Source organism: Abramis brama (genome assembly GCF_963993115.1).
Source record: "Abramis brama genome assembly, chromosome: 16".
In the NCBI taxonomy this organism is placed as follows: domain Eukaryota; kingdom Metazoa; phylum Chordata; class Actinopteri; order Cypriniformes; family Leuciscidae; genus Abramis; species Abramis brama.
In genome coordinates this window covers 17,116,335-17,136,540 of record NC_139978.1, presented here as the reverse complement: position 1 = coordinate 17,136,540, position 20,206 = coordinate 17,116,335, and the positions used below count along the sequence as shown (strand labels likewise).

General features: G+C 38.1%; 1 protein-coding gene across 1 annotated transcript; it reads right to left on the bottom strand.

Moving 5' to 3' along the window:
* Positions 1-1,683: 1,683 nt before the first annotated feature.
* rflna (refilin A) lies at positions 1,684-13,489 on the bottom strand. Its single transcript, XM_084087820.1, has 4 exons — positions 13,225-13,489; positions 12,040-12,367; positions 4,634-4,743; positions 1,684-4,333 (listed from the first exon to the last, which is right to left on the bottom strand). The coding sequence occupies exons 2-4, from the start codon at positions 12,253-12,255 to the stop codon at positions 3,991-3,993; spliced, it is 669 nt and encodes a 222-aa protein (XP_083943946.1). The 5' UTR covers positions 12,256-12,367; positions 13,225-13,489; the 3' UTR covers positions 1,684-3,990.
* Between the last annotated feature and the right edge of the window lie 6,717 nt (positions 13,490-20,206).

The window sequence follows — 20,206 nt, the reverse complement described above, 5'->3', positions numbered from 1 at the left end:
GGTGGGTGATATGACCAAAATCATTTCATGATATGAGTCATTTTATATATATTTTTTAAAATGTAATTTTATAAAAACTATTAAATTGCAATAAAAAAAATCTAATTTGATTTCATGGTGACAACGGCTCTCGTGCAACTATTTCAGTCATGCAAACACAGCTCCTATCTTTGAATGGGGAAACATCAAATTCTCCACAGCTGTTCACCAAGCTTACTATTACATTTCATATTTGAAATCACCAATGAGCGAAATCTGACAACAGTTGTCTCATACATGTCGTTTCTCATGTTAAAATAGTGTTAAAAAAGCTTGTTTTTCAGGCTTGACCAGCCAATGCCAATTCATTGGTCAAAAAGTAGTGCAATTCTGTCCACGTTTAACCTTCTAGAAGCACCAGTATACTCAATATACAAACTTTAGGGCAATAAACATGTTTTCTTTGCAGTCTAATCACACGTATTTTGTATCCAACAGGACAAGTGTTGACCACGAGGGGGCGCTGCTCACTTTCATATGACCACAGGTTACATGCAGATCTTAATTTATGACAACGGACACTTAACAGACAAGTTTTATGCTGCTGAGCTGAAAGAATGAAAAGCAGCTAAAGAGGAATTATTGTCAACATTCTTCAAGGCAGTAAAGCCTCATATTTCTTTAATTGTGTTTAACGTTTTCTTGCATTATGATGGAAGCTCAATGAAAAGAAAGAAATATAATATGGTCCAGTAAACAAATGCATGTGTTATATTGCATCGGAAGGGAAATATATCAGCTGTAAGCCTTGTAAACACATCACATTTTGATTGATTGACTGTTCTTCTCGGCGTTAATGGGAAATGTCTGTTTTAGCAGCCTACTAGCTAGGTTTTGTGTTTATGTAACTTACCGTTCACAGAACAGTAAAAACATGAAACATTTTATGCTTAAAAGCAATAATAAAATGGGTAATAAATTTAAGTGGAAACACTTTTAAGAGCAGTCTCTATCATGTAAAGCAAATTCAAAGAAGACAAATATCCAAATGCTACGTAAAAAAAAAAAAAGTATTATCAGTTATCCCAGACAGCAACATAGAGTCGGCCCAGATCCGGGCCACATCTGGTACATGTGGATTCCACGCGTACCAGATGTGGGCTGGATCTAGGCCGACACTATGTTGCTGTCTGGGATGTCATGAAAATAAATGTCAGGATTATCAGGAAAATAAAGTAAGCCACATAATCTTACGTTAAAGCAGGTAGAAAAACATACACAAGAGACGAGCAGAAATTGACACTAAATATAACTAAAACACAATAATTCCCACACTTTGAAACAAAAATATATCACCACAGCTTTTGTGCCTATGTAAAAAAAATTTAATAAAATCATATTCTTGCATTTACTGTAAATGTGCTCAGTGTGAGGTATGTAGCTGTATCATACACTTACCTTATAATAATGTACTTAATAGCTGCTTTAATGTAAATGTTACAATGATATGCTCCAGAGAGACTCGATGCCTCTCTCACGGCTGGCAGTTTTATGGAAGAATCATGGAAGGGTTTTTCATCTTAAGCTGGAAAGTATTTGACCTTGTTGGAAACTGCTGTGTAAGTGATAATGTACATGGAAAACAGAGGCTCATTCTTGCATGCAGTGTATCGCGGCATCAAAAAGAACACAAACATACAGCCGTTGTAGGGTTTGGGTCTTTTATTTATTCATTTTGGATATACATTTTTTTATTATTATTAAATTATTTTCTCATCTGTTGTCCAAAAGAAGACCATTAACTTGGGAATTTATACAAAAATATAAAGAGAATTACGAGTGCTGTATGCCACATATACAACAGGAAAATATTTACCAGAAACACGAATCATTGTGTTAGGAAATCAAAAGAAAATCCATCCTTTAGCAGAGAGCATTTGAACACCAAACAAATGTATTCTAAAAAACAATTCATACACATGAAAATAGAAAACGTCTCCCTCAGATCTGCTTTTAACACATTGTTAAAATTCCTCTGTTATCAAGTTATCAAATGTCCATCTTGGGTGAAACCATCTTAACACACAGGAAGTGATTTATCAGACAGTCCTTCCTGTAATTTCATAGGTTACTGTAGTACTATTTTACTGTATTACACTTCTTTTGGTTTGAACTGTCAAGCATTTCCATTTCCAACATCCATTTGAGCTCGTACAGAACTAAAACTGGATAGTACGAACATAAAGCACTTACACCTTCATAATGCTGTACTGCTCAGTCCAAACCTCCCTCTCAACATATCGCTGTTATCTCTCATATCCTCCCACAGCCGAATGTTTCCTCTCTGCTCCACATGAAACGCAGGTGACAGGAGCTCACTTGGGTAATCTAGATTTTGGCTGAGACTAACAGGCACCAACAATGTCAGAAAATGCTCAATACCTTAGAAACCAAAGTTATCTAACCGTACAATCTGAAAGCCAGAAACCGCACGGCCTTCAGACCATGATTATGGCAGGAGGTCAGTGAACTTTGTCTCCATTCACAGAGAAAACCTGTCTCACAAATCCAACATTTGGCCTTTCAAATCAAAACATGCTGAACTCTCTCATATAACACATGCTCAGTCCAGTTCTTTCAAATACAACGTTCCCCATTCGCTCTTCTGTTTCCTGTCATTCTGAGTGCAGCTCTTTTTTTGGCCACTGAAATATTAGCACGTCGGCCGGCTTCTTAAACGTTTGTGCAAGAAATTATTCCACGTTTTTTGAGGTACAGGAAAAAAAACAACTGAATTTTACAGAATCTTTGGTCCAACCTTTCAAGTGCTCCTCCCTTAGTCATACCAACACATTTACAGCCAACAGAAAAGAAAAAGAAAAAACAACTTTCCATAAGTGCAACTTAAATACAGTTTCTATTTTCTCCGCCGGTTCTCTGATAGTCAGTGCTGACTCTCTCATCCACATATAATGCGCTTATAGTCTTTGCATTTTGTTTTAATTGTATATACATGTGTTATGAACTGTTTCCTGTTTGAGAATTTATACGAATCAGCAACGCTGAATAAGACGATAAAGTCGGTTTGCATGTTCTTTGCATTTTTAGGGGAATATCTGCATCATTTTAAGTAATAATTAAAATGGTACAATAGATGAAAGTCTTACAGTTTTATTAATACACTCTTGGAAAAAAGGTTCAGTGAGGTTCTACATAGAACCCTAAGGTTCGTGACTCAGTTTTAAAGAACACTTTATGGCAAAAAGGTATTATATGCCTATAAGGAGAAATTTACAAGCTGTTTAGCTAAACTAAAATAAAAAAATATAAATGAAAACAAAAGTATTAAATTAAAACTTGCATAAAATGATCTCATGAAAAGGTTCTATATATGAGGCGCCTGATTAAGATTCTATATAGAACCTTTTCTTTTATGAGTGCAGCATAAAACCTTATCAAATTACTATAGTAATTACTATGCAAAAACACCATGTGAGGCACTGAAATGTAACCAAGCGAAATTCTAGTACCAGACACATTGACAAATAAAAGAGATTCTGATTTGATTTTTAAATAACATTCTTTTGTGTTCCGTGTAAATCTGCCGATCTTTCGTTGGAATTCTGCGGGCACAGATTCCATGTGAGCCAATGAATCGGCAAACAACAGAAACCGTTTTGACCCAAATGCTTTTCCCTCCACCTGACGGGTACAACTGGATATGAATCAGTTAAAAAAGATGTACATAAATACATCACTGACATGCGACACATGTAAAGACTGCACACACTCACATAACTCTGCCTCACCCCCACTATCAAGAACCAATGTCACCGGAAGCAAAACAACAAAATGGCCCTCACTGACTTTTCGTTTCCTTTCTTTAAAGTCTCTTGCCATCCTTTTTGAATCAGGGTTTTAGTTAATCGAGTCCACGTACTCTCACTCTCTAGGGAGGTTTTTTTTTTTTTTTGACATTTTGGGAAGGATAACAAACCTCTCATGTGTCTCTCAGAGGTCTTCTGTGTAAATGATGCATGGACTGGCGTCCTCGGTGGACTCCAGCCTGACTGTGGACACAAACCACCGTCGCCCGGCTGTGTTTCTGCTGCTGTTGTAGTTGAGCGTGGTGCGGTATGTATTCCGGGCGTGCTTGGGGAACACGATGGCCGTGCTTTGGAAGTGTAGCGGCCTGTGTCGTGGCTGGAAGTGAACCTCTGATTTGTAGCTGCGCCACGTGCAGTTCTGGATGGCCACCACCGTCTCGCTGAAGGATGTGGCGGTCTGGACCTGGGCGCAGTACACCTGGTCACGGAAGTGGCGGTCTGAAGCGTACTTCACCGCAGAGTTGAACCTGACGAGGATCAGCAGACATCAATTCAGCTGTCAAACATTTCTCAACTAATCGCTCAAAGTCTGAGGCCAGCTTGAAAATTATGGAGTAAAGAGATTGTATGCAAAATGATGAAATATTTCAGGATTTTGCACTATTTCCAGGTCACTAGTAAGAAAATGTGTGATGTTGATCATGTGACTGTACAGTTTCTCAGATGTTCTTCTATTGAAGCTGAGAAAAAAAATAGAACCACACACCCCCAAAAAAACAACACATTTCTAAAACATTAGTTGGTAATGGTGATTTAACATTACTCACTTGATTTCTTTTTCTGGTTTGGGGTTGACCTCAATGCTCTCTCCATAGACCACAGGGTACATGCGTGACCTCGCATCTGGACCTTGAGAGTTCAGGAGCAAGTATGGCAGCTACACAGAAGAAGAAGAAGAAGAAAATACAAGAAATTAGCCATGTAGCTAACTCCCCCCCATTACAACCCATAATAATAGATGTTAAATCCTGGCTAAATATTTGCGCATTTTACATTGAAATGCTTGAATCTGATTGATCAATTTCATCATGTGATGTATGATGACAGCTAAACTGTATAATTGACCGTTGGCCATGGCAACTGATTTCTTGAATATCTGTAGCAGTTTCATGTGTATCATATCATTACTGCAAAATTTTAATCTCAAATCAATTATGTTATTTGCATGTATTTATTTTTAAGTATCCATTATCATCACAAAATAAACACTGCACTATCAAATAGGCTTCATCCCTACTATATAGTAGGCGAAAAACAGTATGTGACTAAAGTATGTCTGAATTCACAGTACTCATTAAAGAGTAGGAAAAATAAGTATTCAAAATAAGTATCTACTCAAAAGAGTATGTGATTTCGGACGCAGCCATAGTTTGTCCTCTGAATCAGAACACTGTTGAGCATTTAGCAAAACAACATTTCAGAAATATCAACTGTGCAACAATCCTAGAATTCTGATCCTACTTTGCTTGTTGTTTTGGTGTCTGTTTGAATATCAGCTCTTTGAGCAGTCAGTACAGTTTGGTGAGGATAGTTTGGGTCTGTCACGGATCTATAGTGTGGCTTTCCAACACGCATGTCTCCGGTAGTAAATAAAAAATAGACTTTAATGAACAAGGAGAATACTCAGGAGATTCGTAGGAGAATAACAAAGCATACACACTATGACCAAAGACAAGAACCGACAAACACATCTGAAAGCACAGGGCTGTTTATATAAGATTAAAATAAAGGAAACAAAACTAGACACAGGTGCAACCAATACGTTACTATAGAAACAAACTAACCAAGTAAACTGAAACTAAACAGAGCAGAGAAACAGGAACTAAAGGAAACAAAACAGAATATCAAAATAAGTGTCCAAAGAACAGGACATAAACATGACAAAACGGGACATAAACCTGATTTTTAGTATTTTTAATATACTATTATAGTATTGTTAAAACGTTAAATACATTTTTAATGAATATTTTCAGTTTTTCTTAGTTTAAGTAATTTTGTTATGTTTTTGACATTTTAATTAGGCCTAGTTTCTATTTTTTTTTTATATTTCTGTAGGTTTTAGTCATTTTAGTAGGCCTACTTCAAGTTTTTTGATCTAATAATTATATTTGATTTCGGTTAATGAAAATGTTTTGAATTGTTTTAGTTTGTGTTGCTCTGGAGTAGTGCCGTCCGTGTGCATGTGTTCGTCTGCGTACTGATATATATATATATATATATATATATATATATATATGTGGTGGTCAGACAAACAGACAGTGTGTGGAGCCGCAGTGGTCTGTCCCTCCACCTGCTCCAGCCATCAACACACACACACACACATACACACACACACCATGTGCACGCTCAGCACCTTCCTCTGCGTCCAGCACGTACAAGCTCTCCTCACTCTCTGTCTCTGACACCTCATAAAACCGAATTCCTCAGCAGCGTATCATCAACCGAACTATCATCTGACGTGACATGGGAAGCGTGGGCTCTTCCAGAGTTCAAGTGGATCATTTTTTAACTTGCACATCCAAAAAATCAAGAACATGTTTACAGTCTCACATTCTAATAGATAACAATCTGCATTTTTTATTTTTTGCTCTAGTTCATTTTAGAAGTTTAGTTTTGACTGACTGAACCAGTTTCAGAGAGTCCACATGAGAGGGTATCAAAGCAAAATAATCTAGCGCTGTCAAGATACAATCATATATCGTTATATTCTTTTCCTAATAATATTGCATCAATCAGTTTAAGTGCACATTCACAGTTCAACAAAATGAGCATTTCTCAATAGATATGTTTCCATCCACCTATTTTTATGCACATTTTTGGATACCGGATAAAAAAAACGCTGGATGGAAACGACAAAATGCGCATAACTGTGCATAAAAAAATGTATGCGCTCAATTGAGGTGGATACATTTCTTATCAGACGTGTGCATAAACGTAAATGTCTCTCGATGAGCAACAAAAAACTCACGTGACTTTGCTTCAACAGTGGATGTGATTGGATGACTGGATAACCAGCGGACCAATTTCTTTGCACAACATCTCAAATGTTGGTTTGATCATTCTGAAATGCCTGAACCAAAGCTTGTTTTAATTCCCTCTCAGAAGCGTCTCACATGATTGTGTTCCCAAACACCAGGCATCCGAACACACAATAACATGACAGCCTTTATTGCGTTTCGCCTGCGCGCTCTGAGACACAAGCCATTTATGATGAAGGGAAAAAGAGCCACAGTGGCTTGCCCGATTGCAGCAACTTTCATTTTTATTACAGATATTCTGTGCCAATTTCCCATGAAGTGACAATTTTGTTCTCTTGGGATGGAAACTGTGCTTTATTCTCAAATGTTTTATGCGATGTGGCCAGAGGCACGCAATTCCATACCGGAAAAAACTGAAGCATGCTCCTGGGTTCTTGGTCTCATTCAGTCGCGATCCATTTATGATATTGTGATCCATTGCATTGTTAAGTATATTTTTAAATTTGACAGCGGGTGGTCTGGTTAGTTTAAGCCAATAAAGTGAACACATAATGAGCACTAAAATGAAAAACAATCCTTTCGCTGTTGTCTCATGGAGGCAGGCCAGTGAAAGAGGGATTGCGCCGTTGAGCGTGTGCGACTGTGTCCATATGAGTACAAGAGAGAACGTGTGTTAAATCCAGGACGGATACGGTGTCCGCTGTGGTGTTACACAATGTGCCGCCACCCCACACACAGTCACATGAGAGAGATCTAGGCAGGGACAGAGCAGTTAAAGGTCTGGTGGCGGATCAACCGTACAGTATCAGATCACTTCTCAATCAAAGCTTGAAGGCTGAAGAGAGTTTGTCATTACAGTGGCATCGCTATTTAGACTGATTGTGTCAGGTGGTCTGACAATTTATCTAAGGACGTCTAGAACACATATAGAAAGCCAGGTATTATACCCTCTATATTATATCAGGTAACAAGCCCTATAAAGAACTATAACTCTGACGTCAAATGCAAAAAAAGTCAATTTGATGCTGTACAGAGCCCTCCAAAAACAGACCCTGGCAAAATAACTAATATAATATAATAAAAAACAATTGTAATTGACAGGTTGCATGCAAAAAATGGCAACACGGCTCTGGCTATCAATGGAGAAAATATGCCTTTTTCCCCACAGACGCTGCAGTTACAGCATCTACCAGCAGGGATACACAGGACCATAATAACTAGTGAAAGCTTCACTTGTATATGTAAACATCACTCTCCTGCAGTTTGAGGGTTCTGAACTCTATCCTGGCATAAAGTGGCATGAACGGATTGAATGTTTCCATTCACTGCCACCACTTCACACTGGAGCTGACCGATTGATCTTTTGGTTTCATGTGTTTTTAGTCTTTAGTAGTGTTTCGGTTGTACTGTTTGTCTTTGTCATGGCTCTGTTTGTTTCACTGATCTATACCTTCTTTATGCTATGCTATGCTATGATGTATACTGTGTTGTATAAGTATATTGTTGTATTGATTTATTAATACTTTTGTAGTGCTGACTGAAAGTGCTACATTAACTGTATTCATCTTATTAATAGTAATATTGTGAATAATTGTTAACTTTCAGTGAGTGTTAGATGATGGCAAAGGTAATCTAAATGTAAAAATAGAGGAAATGAGCGTGCACAATTAAATATCCAATATTGATTGATATCAATAAATGCACCCTTCACTTTCAGCAAACAGAGGTCATCAGTTTCTTACGTAACTGACTGCAACAACTCCGCTGTTAGGCCTGCCACACTGAAATAGATTAGAGAGATTTTTTTTACGTCATACAAACACAACTCTTAAAATAGACCCTCAGACACAAAACGAGATGCAAGCATGCATACTGCATATAGCATACTGTATATTCATGCTGGGATAGACACCGCCACAAAGCAAGGTTGCCATGAATGGAAAATGCAAAGTGTGGCAAACAATGATTGCTTTGTATGCCTCCCTTTTCATTTCTACTCTGCGAGAGCATTTGGTCCTCATATAATGCATGTTGCCTGCAGGCTTGACCACATTTGTATACATTTAAGTAATAGGATTTTGGAAACGGAGTATTCAAAAGAACTTCCACAGAGGGATGTTTTGTTGACGCTGGCATGAGAGCTTTCCAAAGTGTAAAAAAAAACCTTTCTATTTTACTGAGCGAGACGCTGTATTGGAGCGGTCTTCCAACAAGTGCAAGCACGTTTCTCAAAGAGGAGTGTCTGAGTGATCATTTATACTTTCCAAAATGCTTTTAGATAGTAGCTCTTAGCGGCGTGCTCGGGCAAAGCATTTATGCAGACAAATGCAGCTCAATCGCATTAACAGGCGTGCGGCGTATCAGTTCAGGTCTCTCATGCTGGTATCTGTTTAATAAAAGTTGTTGTTTTGTTAGTGCTTCAACACACAGTTGACTTGTGATGAACTGAGCTGTGTTTCTTAATCTTCTAGTTGTGTGGTTACTCTGAAATACTTAGACACTAAGGTATCTAAGTATCATTATACTTAGATAGGGTATCATTAGGGTAAAGTAGTCTTAGTTTAGTATGAAAGGGCACTTACATTTGAATGGATGGTCGTGTCAAATGTGGACACTGTTAGTTTAACCTTTCAGAGGCAGAAATAAGACTCTGGGTTGTGCCGAGGCACTTGTGCGGCGGTATACTGTAACGTGAACATGCGCTGTCGAGTATTACTGTACCAGTATGATATATATGTGTGTGTGTGTGTGTGTCGGCATTGCTTGTTTGTTAGCACATGTGTGTATGTGGTGTAAAAGGGTTGCTATGAGGAAGGAGGGACAGATAGAGATCGGTTACAGTTACCACATTCACAAAACACAAGGTCAACTTGTTTACAGAAACTCTCTCTCTCTCTCCTTGTCATCCTCTCTTCATTAGTGTGTGTCTCCGGAGGCATGTGCACCTGAACCCCTTTCTATTTCAGGATTCTTCTCTATCACTTCTCATTATTTGTTCCTGGCCTCCACATTCTCAACAGCATCTGTTTGTGTTTATGACTGCATATAACTGCATAATGCATATATGCTTCTGTATTCTAACATGTTGTTTTGGATTGAATTCATTTAACCACCGATTGCTCACATGTGACTTTCGTATTGTCCTGGTCATACAGAATCAGCTTGAATATTGGCAGCACGAATGAGTAACTGAAGTTAAGCCCCTTTACAATTTGTAAATATCATCTGTATCCATAGTGACAATGACTTTGGCAAATATAAAAAATGGCAACTTCCATAACAACAGAAAGTCCTGTCACAACCGATATGACTATTTAAAGTTGGCATGAAATTATCTATGTTCTTCCACCCTATCCATGCATATGTTGTTGTTTTTTAACTGTGTAATTTTTTATTAAAATCTCATAACTGGATCTTCCAGGAAAATTACAGACTTCTCTGGTTACGTATGCCAGACTTCTTCAATTATTTAGTCCACTTAAACACTTAATGCTTTCTTACAATCAAACTCAAGCTTGCATATCAGATCTGCTGCCATCCAATCAACAACTGATGCATAGAACCAAGTCATTTTTTCTTTTTTGATAATGTTTCACTTGGTTGTACGTCACAATACGAAACAAAATATCTGCCGCTACTTCCGTAAAAACATCGCAATTTGAATAAACAAGTGCGTTTGAAGTGCAACTTTATCCGTCAAAGCAGAAAACTGATGGAACTGGATCTAAAACCTTGAATGATGACACAGCTCAAATCTCCAGAACCACACATGAAATCTATAAAGGTAAGAATGACTATAATGTCAGTTGACTTATAAAGTGCAGAAGTCACGATTATAACTGAAGTGTGTGTGTGAACTATACTGAACAATGCACTCAACCATATTCTGCAGTGGTGTGAAATTGACCGTAGTCAATGAAAAGTTCTTGCAGCAGAAACATGGTCGATTATTACCCTGGGTTATTGTCATTCTAAACCTCACTTTTAACCACAGGTTATGGAACATTTCACCCTTTAGAAGCAGGGTTAAGACAGCTTCTGTATAATATGAGTGTATGTAGTATGAATGGAATCTTGACGTACATACGCCATGTTATCATTATCATGTGATCTACCAGCGTCAGCGTCATAAATCCTCTCCCGCGGCCTCATGGGATAGTAAAGTGTCCATCGACTGCTCTTCAGAATCTAGTAGTAGGTCATCCGGGGACTTTTCGCCTACTGTATTTGGACATACTACTCTTTTGGCATACTGTTTTTTACATGCTATTTAGTAGGGAAGTATTCGATTTCGGACGCAGCGACAGCATGTTGTATAAGCAGTCGTTTCAGCGTTTGATGGAAAACCGAAAAGTATTAAAAAAAATAGTCACCAATCAGTGACACTGACACCACAAATATGTACAGAGCGAAATGTATGAATAGCCAGGATTAATTGTTAACCCTGGGTAAAGTATGAGCAGTGTGAAATGTGAACCGAGATAACCCAGGATTCTGCTTACCCGGGGTTTAGAGCCGGCCCGGCAGTAGGACACTTGACTTGGGGGGGGGGGGGGGGGGGGGGCATTAATATTTCTCAGGGGGGACAGCGACAGAAATGAAATCGTGTTCGGGGTGGGGTTGACTGCAGGTGGAGTTTGGCTCAGTGCGGAGGGGGGCAAAGGGATGTCCACCCTCTGGTGCCTGGTTTAGATTGACCCAGGGTTAACTTTTACAAGTGTGAAAAGCCCTTATGTGTTTATCCATTTCATTATTTTACCCCCTTTTAGATCTGATCTGTCTGTTTGAAACTTGCATCCACTCAACAGTCCTCATGCACATGTCTGAATACTGCACAATATGACTGACCTAAGAAAGGCATGTTCCTTCATCAACATGTTTTTCCTGGACAGCAAATACACTAACCCTACCCCTAAAATCAGTGCACTGATTGGTTGATAGGGAAATCGTTCCACTGCCAACAAAGGATGTTGGGTCTCCTTTAAAGGGATAGTTCACCCAAAAAATGAAAATTCTGTCATCATTTACTCATCCTGTTTGGTTACCCATATTCTTCAAAATATCTTCTTTTGTGTTCAGCAGACGAAATTCATGCAGGTTTGGAACAACTTGAGGGTAAGTAAATGATGACAGAATTTTCGTGTTTGGGTGAACTATCCCTTTAAGCTCTGAGGCTTCATTATATGAATGCATACCAGTTTGCCTTCCCGGCTCTCCTTTCTGCAGTATCCCTGCAGCTCAGTCGGGGTTGAACAGCTGCCGGTGCGCGACTCAAGGATCCCTGGCGACAGAGAGTAGAAGGGCGGACTGGGGCTTGGAGGGAGTCCTGAATCCGGACTATCGAGCAGTCCCTCCCGGTTCTTTCCTTTCAAACTCTCATCCATAGCTTGTAAATGTAAATGCCCCACCATTTCTGGAAGAGCGCAATTTTTTTAAATTCACTCCAGGAAAGATGGTACGAGAGGTATAACCTAAAGTCCCATATCAGAACCACAGAGGGAGTCGTGGTGTTCCAATAGATGCCTAAAACAAAAGTATTACAATATACATTAATGTGAGAATGGGGCTAGTTGTCACAATTTTTACTCCAGTGAATTTTTCTCAGTGTATAAGGTTACATTAAAACCTTGGCATAAGTGCATATATGTGTGTGTGTGTGTGTGTGTGTGTGTGTGTGTGTGTGTGTGTCACATTATATGGGATAAGTTCTCACAGCAGATTGTGTGATTAAACAGTCTATTATAGGGTTTTCAGCTAAATGTATACAGTGAAACAATTATGAAACAAAATTCATGAAACAAAAATTTAACTATTAAACAAACTGCTGTTTTGGCATTTTAGTATAATCTATTTATACCAACATAATGTGACAACTTGCCCTGAGCTTTAATAAAAAAATAAAAAATAAAAATAAAAACACCATAAACCAAACACAAAACCTTGTTTACTGAGATATAGCCAGTGTGACAAGTTATCCCTGTGACAACTAGCCCCGGTCTACCTGTTTTACAAAACATTGCTGAAATTCGATACAAAACAATACAAAACAATTAGCCTACTATAAATAATGAATGTCTAAAAACCTAGTGTGCAGCCCACCTACACGGCATTTTTGGGCATAATAGGCGCGTTCTCGACTATAACGTTCAAACGCGAACAAGATGCCCGAAATGCCGCCTAGGTAGGCAGGTCACTAGGTTTCGAAACACTGTCGCATAAGTTTCCAAACCTGCGCGTTACAGGATAATACATTGACCAGTTATAAGTATTTGTATTTAATTAATTAAAAGACCAACAAAAGTCACTCTTAATGTAACGTTACTCTATTATATATTTAGACTTTATAAAGGGGGAAATATGCCTTAAAGAGTTTTTATTACCTTTGAAGAAATCCCGCCGGTTAAAAGAAATTCCGTGAATGAAGTGTTAAGCGCATAACACTTTAGTTCATGATCTTAAAAGTAAAATCCACAACACACGCGATGACTGCCTCGCAAAAAAGTGTGAAAATAATACCACAAATCTCTAAAGTCTCACAATAGTCCCTCAGCTCATTAGTGCCGGTGTCTTCTATCCGTCTCTTGCTCTTCTGAAAGCGCAGAAGTATAAATCTGGCAGCAGTGGTGCGCCAATATGTGAACGAGCAGGGCGCGCGCACTCTTATGCGCCTGGAGCCAATCCTGTTGTGTCATTTCTAACGCCGGCCAGTAGAGGGAGCAACGCTCAGCGCAGCGCCACTGCTGACAGTTCTGACCTACATTTTAGCACAAAGTTTAGCGTTTAGACATTTTTTTTTTTAGAGCAAACCGCGATTAAATGTGTAAAACATTTGTGTACCTCAATGTACATATTTCAAAATGATTTAAAATGTATTTCTGCTGCTAAAATAAAGAGTGAAATGCACCTCTGTGATTTCTGAAGATCTTTTGTGTGCCTAATTGGGTTAATGTGTGGGATTAGTGTGTCACACTTTTGAAAAATAGGGTGACCAGGTTTTTGGCAGAGAAACAGCTTTCCTTCTCTGTAATGTAATTCTGTTAGGAACCCACGAGCTGGTAGCTAGAAAGACATTGAGGACACTTAATTTTAAGTCAGTTAGCCTATAACAGCTGCAGGGACACACCTCATGAAACAGGGAGTGTCCCGGGAAAACCGCAACTTCAGAAGAGGATGCCTGCCATTTCTTTATACCACATATGCCATCTGATAATTGATAATTAGTGATTGACCATAACTGCTGCACAGTTACAGTGCATGTCATGCTACATCCTACTGTTTGTATAAAATCAGCCACAGCTAGACTTAATTAACTGCTAAAATGCATGTTCGCTCAAATGTTTATGTAGTAGGACTAAAAGTAATTACATTTTAATTTCTAAAGTGTTTCACACACAACAACATGCATTTATGTAACTCATACCATAGGCAAACTATAAAACTTGAGAATTCTGACTGTTCATAAACACTTTAAAATGAACATTCAGTTTGCATTCTTTAACTTTTAATTGCTTTGAATATATGCAATATCTAAGTGTTCCGTATTTTTATAAACAGCAATAAATCCATTAAAAAAATGTCCAGCAAAGAAATACATGTGAAACTGACTAGATCAGTCAATGGGGCTGTCACACAACGTGTTATTGCTTTCTTACATCAAATAGTGTAATATTCTGTGTTGTCTGGGCACCCTAATGAAAATATGTACATGGTCAGAAGCTATATGCAAAATTCTCGTCTGATCCATCTTGCATAGGCCGCGTGAGAGTGAAGGAGCATGTCTCAAAGCTCTGGCCATGTGTAGTTGTATTTTTGGCCTGGGTGGAGTAAGGGTGGGCACTTCCAATCTTCTGCAAGGCATCAGTTCCAAACTTTCAAAAACACATTCATATCTGACAGAGAAACAAAGAAAAAAAAGATAACAGTGCCAGTAAGACTGTCTGAAAGCAAGGAAAGAATTTGGCAGTAATTTGCAGACATGCTGTTTGTTTGAACCTGAAGAAGAGTTATTCGCAGACGTCTGTTGATTCTGGGGAAAGAAAGATGCATAACTGGTTTAAGCAAAAAGACACGTGCGTACATGTACACAACCATGAAACACATCCAGAGATCCGATTGAGGCTTTGATGGTTCAGCAGTTTTCTGACTTAACTCGGCAAACTGCCAGGAATCACAGTAAGCATTTATTGTTCGAATGGGATTTTGTCAAACAAAGGTGCCTTCATGGCACATAAGTGTTGATTGTTAGAATACACTCCCTAGAGCCCCAGAACTCTTTCTGTCATTCACACACATGCTTGCATGAATTTAAATTTCATAGCCGGAAACGGCATTTATCGGGGTACAAGCAAATTGGAACAATCTGGCACAACAGTTGGTGAATTTCAACATTTTTAATTAAACCTGCAAAGTTTTGAGGATGTTAGTTATATTATAGCACCCTTTAAATTTGGTCTGTGTCTTCAAAATGTCAACATAGGTAAGAGAGACAATACAGGTCATGATCAGAGATATATTGAGTTATATCAGCCAAACAATTTGATGAATCAAAATTCTTTAAACAAGTTTTTGCCAGAAGGGAGTCTAGATTATACAAACAGAAAACCACATGAAGACCTTTACATTTGTGCAAACTTTGAAGAAAAATAAAAAATAAAAATCAATACAGATCTGAAGTTATTAGCAGAAATGGATATTTTCTTATTATAGAGCAACCATAGAGTTGGATGGGTGTATGTGTGCTTGAGATTTGAGATCATTATAACACATTTGGTACCTCTGCTCTTTACTGTTTCTGATGTCCAGACACTTTAGGGAAGGAATATCATAAAAAAAATCAATCTGAAAAAAGCTGATGTTTGGATCCATAAATATGTTTCCCCCATATTTTGATACATTTATCCAAGTATAAAAACCAGGATATTATAATAAGGATTTAACTGAGAATGATTAAGGATATAGAAGAATGTGTTCAGAAATGAAGGTGTTGGCTGTTTTATGCATACAGACTATATACACACCGTCCAGCTGACTGTGTGTTTGCACAGAGGATCCTCACTCACTTTGACTTTGTTTTTCTCCAGTACACAAAGAGTCCACTGTATGAGAAGGGATCTCTCTCTCTCACTTCCTTCACACACACGCAAACTTATGCATTTGTCATACGTTATACTGACTCACTGCAGTGATTCATATTCCCTGTCTGAAATGGTGTGTTTGTAAATAGTTTTAAGTGATTACCCTTTCAGACATTGTGTGGTTTTACTCCCTTCCTCTCAAAACCAGACAGACACTCAATGTTTAGTGTGTGTATGTGCCGGAACGGAAAAAAAAGTTTACTGTATAGACGTGAGTGTGCACGCATACAAACACACACTGGGTTTTCATGTTTTATGAAGACTTTCCACAGACATAATGCTTTTTTATACTGTACAAACTGTACATTCTATCCTCTAACCCTAACCCATCAAAAAAAACATCACTTAGTATGATTTATAAGCTGTTTTCCTCATAGGGACCTCAGAAAGTCCTCAGAAAGTGAAGGATTTCGGATATTGACATCTTTGTGGGGACATTTTCACCCACAATGTAGGGTATACATGAACCACACACACACACACACGTGTCAGTGTACAAAGCAAGCACACACATCCTTCTCCAGTCTTCACACCTGTTGGCACTGATAATACTGCAGTGAAACCTGGCAACCTAATGTGTCCACACACACACTCACACACATGCACACTGCCAAGCCAGCTGTGAAGAAGACGGTCCAAGTCCAGGTGTGTGCGTGTATGCGTGTGTGTGTGTGTGTGTGTGTGTGTGTGTGTGTGTGTGTGTGTGTGTGTGTGTGCATGTGCATGGCTTTTGATTGAAGGAGCTTGCATGTACACTGCATCTTTCTAAACTTCATGTTTGGTTTACTTTCTCAAAGGAAAAACAACTCACCTGAGCTTCACCTTCAGTCAATCATATACACAAATAAACCTCAGTTTTCTGGAATAGCTCCCTACATAAACAAGTCTTAATTAGGCCAGGGTTTCTCGCTCACAGAAAAAGACTATTTTTAACACACACACACACACACACACACACACACACACACACACACACACACACACACACACACACACACACACACACACACACACACACTCTCTATGGTAAGGATTTTGACACTGTGAGGCAACAACACTCCCATTATAGTACACTGCAACCAAACAACCTTAGTTACAATGGCACATATGTTCTTTTAAGTGACTGTTTTTGTCATAAATGATATTTTGACAGCTTCTTTGATAAAAAAAAAATAGTTGATTATAATTGATTGATCATAATTAACACCAGATTTCATCTATTTTTTTTTCTGTCTGCTACACATATGCACTGTTTGGTGGTATATTTTATTGCATTGTAAGACCAGGGGTAAAATGAGCCACAGGATAAGATGAGCCACCATTAAATGAGTTAAATGTTTTGAATAAGTTGTAAAGCTAATGAATAACCAGTAGCTAATGAATAATCAGTATTACTGTTAGGTAAAGAAAAACAAGTGATGACTAACTTGTAATACTAGTCTAAGCACTCCTGGGGCCAGTTGCATAAACATAGACATCGCTAACTGTGTCTTAAGAAGTCTGATAAACTAGCAATTAGTTAGGGGTAATCAGTATTACTTTTCAGAATTAGAATTAGACCAATCTACCTTTCTATGTAACTGAATTAAAAAAGTTATGACCAGTCTTGAAGAAAAAAAAATTGATGACTAACTTGTAAGACTAGTAGTTTATGCTAAGTTGCGCTAAAATGCAAAAGACCTTTTCTAACAAAAAGTTTGTTGTCAATAAGATTTTTATTTTTAATGAAATTAATATTTATTCAGTAATGATGCATTAAATTGATAAAAAAGTGAAAGTAAAGACTTTTACATTGTTGAAAAAATTATATTGCAAATAAATGCTGTTGTTTTGAACTTTCTATTCATCAAAGAATCCTGAAAAACATGTATCACCAAAATATTAACACAACTGTTTTCAACATTGATAATAATAATAAAAAAAAGTTTCTTGAGCAGCAAATCAGCATATGATTTCCAAAGGATCATGTGACACTGTACACAGGAGTACTGATGCTGAAAATTCAGCTTTGCATCACAGGAATCAATTATATAAAATAATATATTAAAATATAAAACAGATATTTAAAATTTTTGTAATATTTCACAATATTACTGTTTTCACTGTATTTTTGATCAGATAAATGCAGCCTTGGTGAGCAGAAGAGACTTTTTCAAAAACAAAGCAAAAAACTCACCAACCCCAAACTTTTGATCAGTAGTGTGTCATTTAAAAAGTGTCTATTACCAACAACCACAACATTTCAGCTGATATGAAAACTTGCAAAAACATATTTGACTATAAGTGGCTCATCTTGCCCCCATCACCCCTGTTGTTTTTTGTCATTATCGCTGTGCTTCACGTTGGGGTCCTACTGTACATGCTGTTGGGTTTATTATGCACATACCAGTGTTATTTTAGTATAACCGAGACACTGTTATGGTTTTTATTCATATTTTGAGTTTTTATTTTTATATGTTCTGTTTTCATTTTAATTTCAGTTAAGTTTAAGTATTTTGTTGTGTGTTTTTGTCATTATAGTAGTTTTTAATATATAGTTTTTATTCCAGTTTTAGATTTAGTTAACTACAATAACACTTGCAGGGAAAATAGGAAAAAGAGAAAAACAGATCAAGATCAAGGGGGACAAGTTGAAGAGAGAGAGAGAGTGTGTGTTTTGATGTGTGAGGAGCGGTGGAGACCCCGTATCACTGCAGAGGGTCTACAGACATTGAAACCAGATGCAGTTCTGAATGTGTGCGCACTCAAAGGGGTCGCCGGAGATATATTTAGAACCTCTAAACCCCATCCATCACACAGACAGCTTCAGATTAAGCTCTTGATGTAACTTTACATTGGGGCCTGCTCCAACTTTCCCCCCTTTCTCTTCCTCTCGTTCTGTCTATCTCGGTTTCGTTCTCCCTACCACACACAGTCACAGTGAGCTGAGAAAACTCCCCCTGTCTGGGACGAGCTCTGGACTGCACTGTCAGTACACTGTCGGCTCGAAATAGCCTTTATGAGAAAAGCAAACACCTAAAAGATCAGCTATGTCCACCTTACACTGCCTCTGATGTGATGAAACTTAAATGCTTCCATCAAAATTTGAAATTGGGCTTCACTGGCTATAAGCGGATTTTAAACACTATTTAAATCTGGCTTGGATGCGCAAACAAAATAAGCTTTTTGTGATATAACATTACAAACAACATGTACATGGACTACAATAGAACCAAGAGATAATGTACAATTCCCTGCTCACATGAAGAGGTCTTTTTTAGGTTTTTGCTCATTTTCAACATATTTGACATAAACAACTTAATTTAAAAATATGAATACAAATATATAATATAATATATAAAGACTATTTTAATTCATCTGTTTTCTTTGCATGACACATTTGTTTGTACACATTACAGTACAGAGTAGCTCTTTATCCGACATTAACCCTAATTATATATACATACATATATATATATACAGTGAGGAAAATAAGTATTTGAACACCCTGCTATTTTGCAAGTTCTCCCACTTAGAAATCATGGAGGGGTCTGAAATTGTCATCGTAGGTGCATGTCCACTGTGAGAGACATAATCTAAAAAAAAAAATCCAGAAATCACAATGTATGATTTTTTAACTATTTATTTGTATGATACAGCTGCAAATAAGTATTTGAACACCTGAGAAAATCAATGTTAATATTTGGTACAGTAGCCTTTGTTTGCAATTACAGAGGTCAAACGTTTCCTGTAGTTTTTCACCAGGTTTGCACACACTGCAGGAGGGATTTTGGCCCACTCCTCCACACAGATCTTCTCTAGATCAGTCAGGTTTCTGGGCTGTCGCTGAGAAACACGGAGTTTGAGCTCCCTCCAAAGATTCTCTATTGGGTTTAGGTCTGGAGACTGGCTAGGCCACGCCAGAACCTTGATATGCTTCTTACAGAGCCACTCCTTGGTTATCCTGGCTGTGTGCTTCGGGTCATTGTCATGCTGGAAGACCCAGCCTCGACCCATCTTCAATGCTCTGAGGGAAGGAGGTTGTTCCCCAAAATCTCGCAATACATGGCCCCGGTCATCCTCTCCTTAATACAGTGCAGTCGCCCTGTCCCATGTGCAGAAAAACACCCCCAAAGCATGATGCTACCACCCCCATGCTTCACAGTAGGGATGGTGTTCTTGGGATGGTACTCATCATTCTTTTTCCTCCAAACACGTTTAGTGGAATTATGACCAAAAAGTTCTATTT

Excerpts from the sequence above, each read along its gene's own strand:
- rflna (XM_084087820.1), bottom strand. The coding sequence starts at position 12,255 with ATGGTGGGGCATTTACATTTACAAGCTATGGATGAGAGTTTGAAAGGA. Across the intron at positions 4,744-12,039 it reads AGAGCCGGGAAGGCAAACTG|CTGCCATACTTGCTCCTGAA; the intron begins GTATGCATTCAT and ends TCTTCTGTGTAG. Across the intron at positions 4,334-4,633 it reads AAACCAGAAAAAGAAATCAA|GTTCAACTCTGCGGTGAAGT; the intron begins GTGAGTAATGTT and ends GATCCTCGTCAG.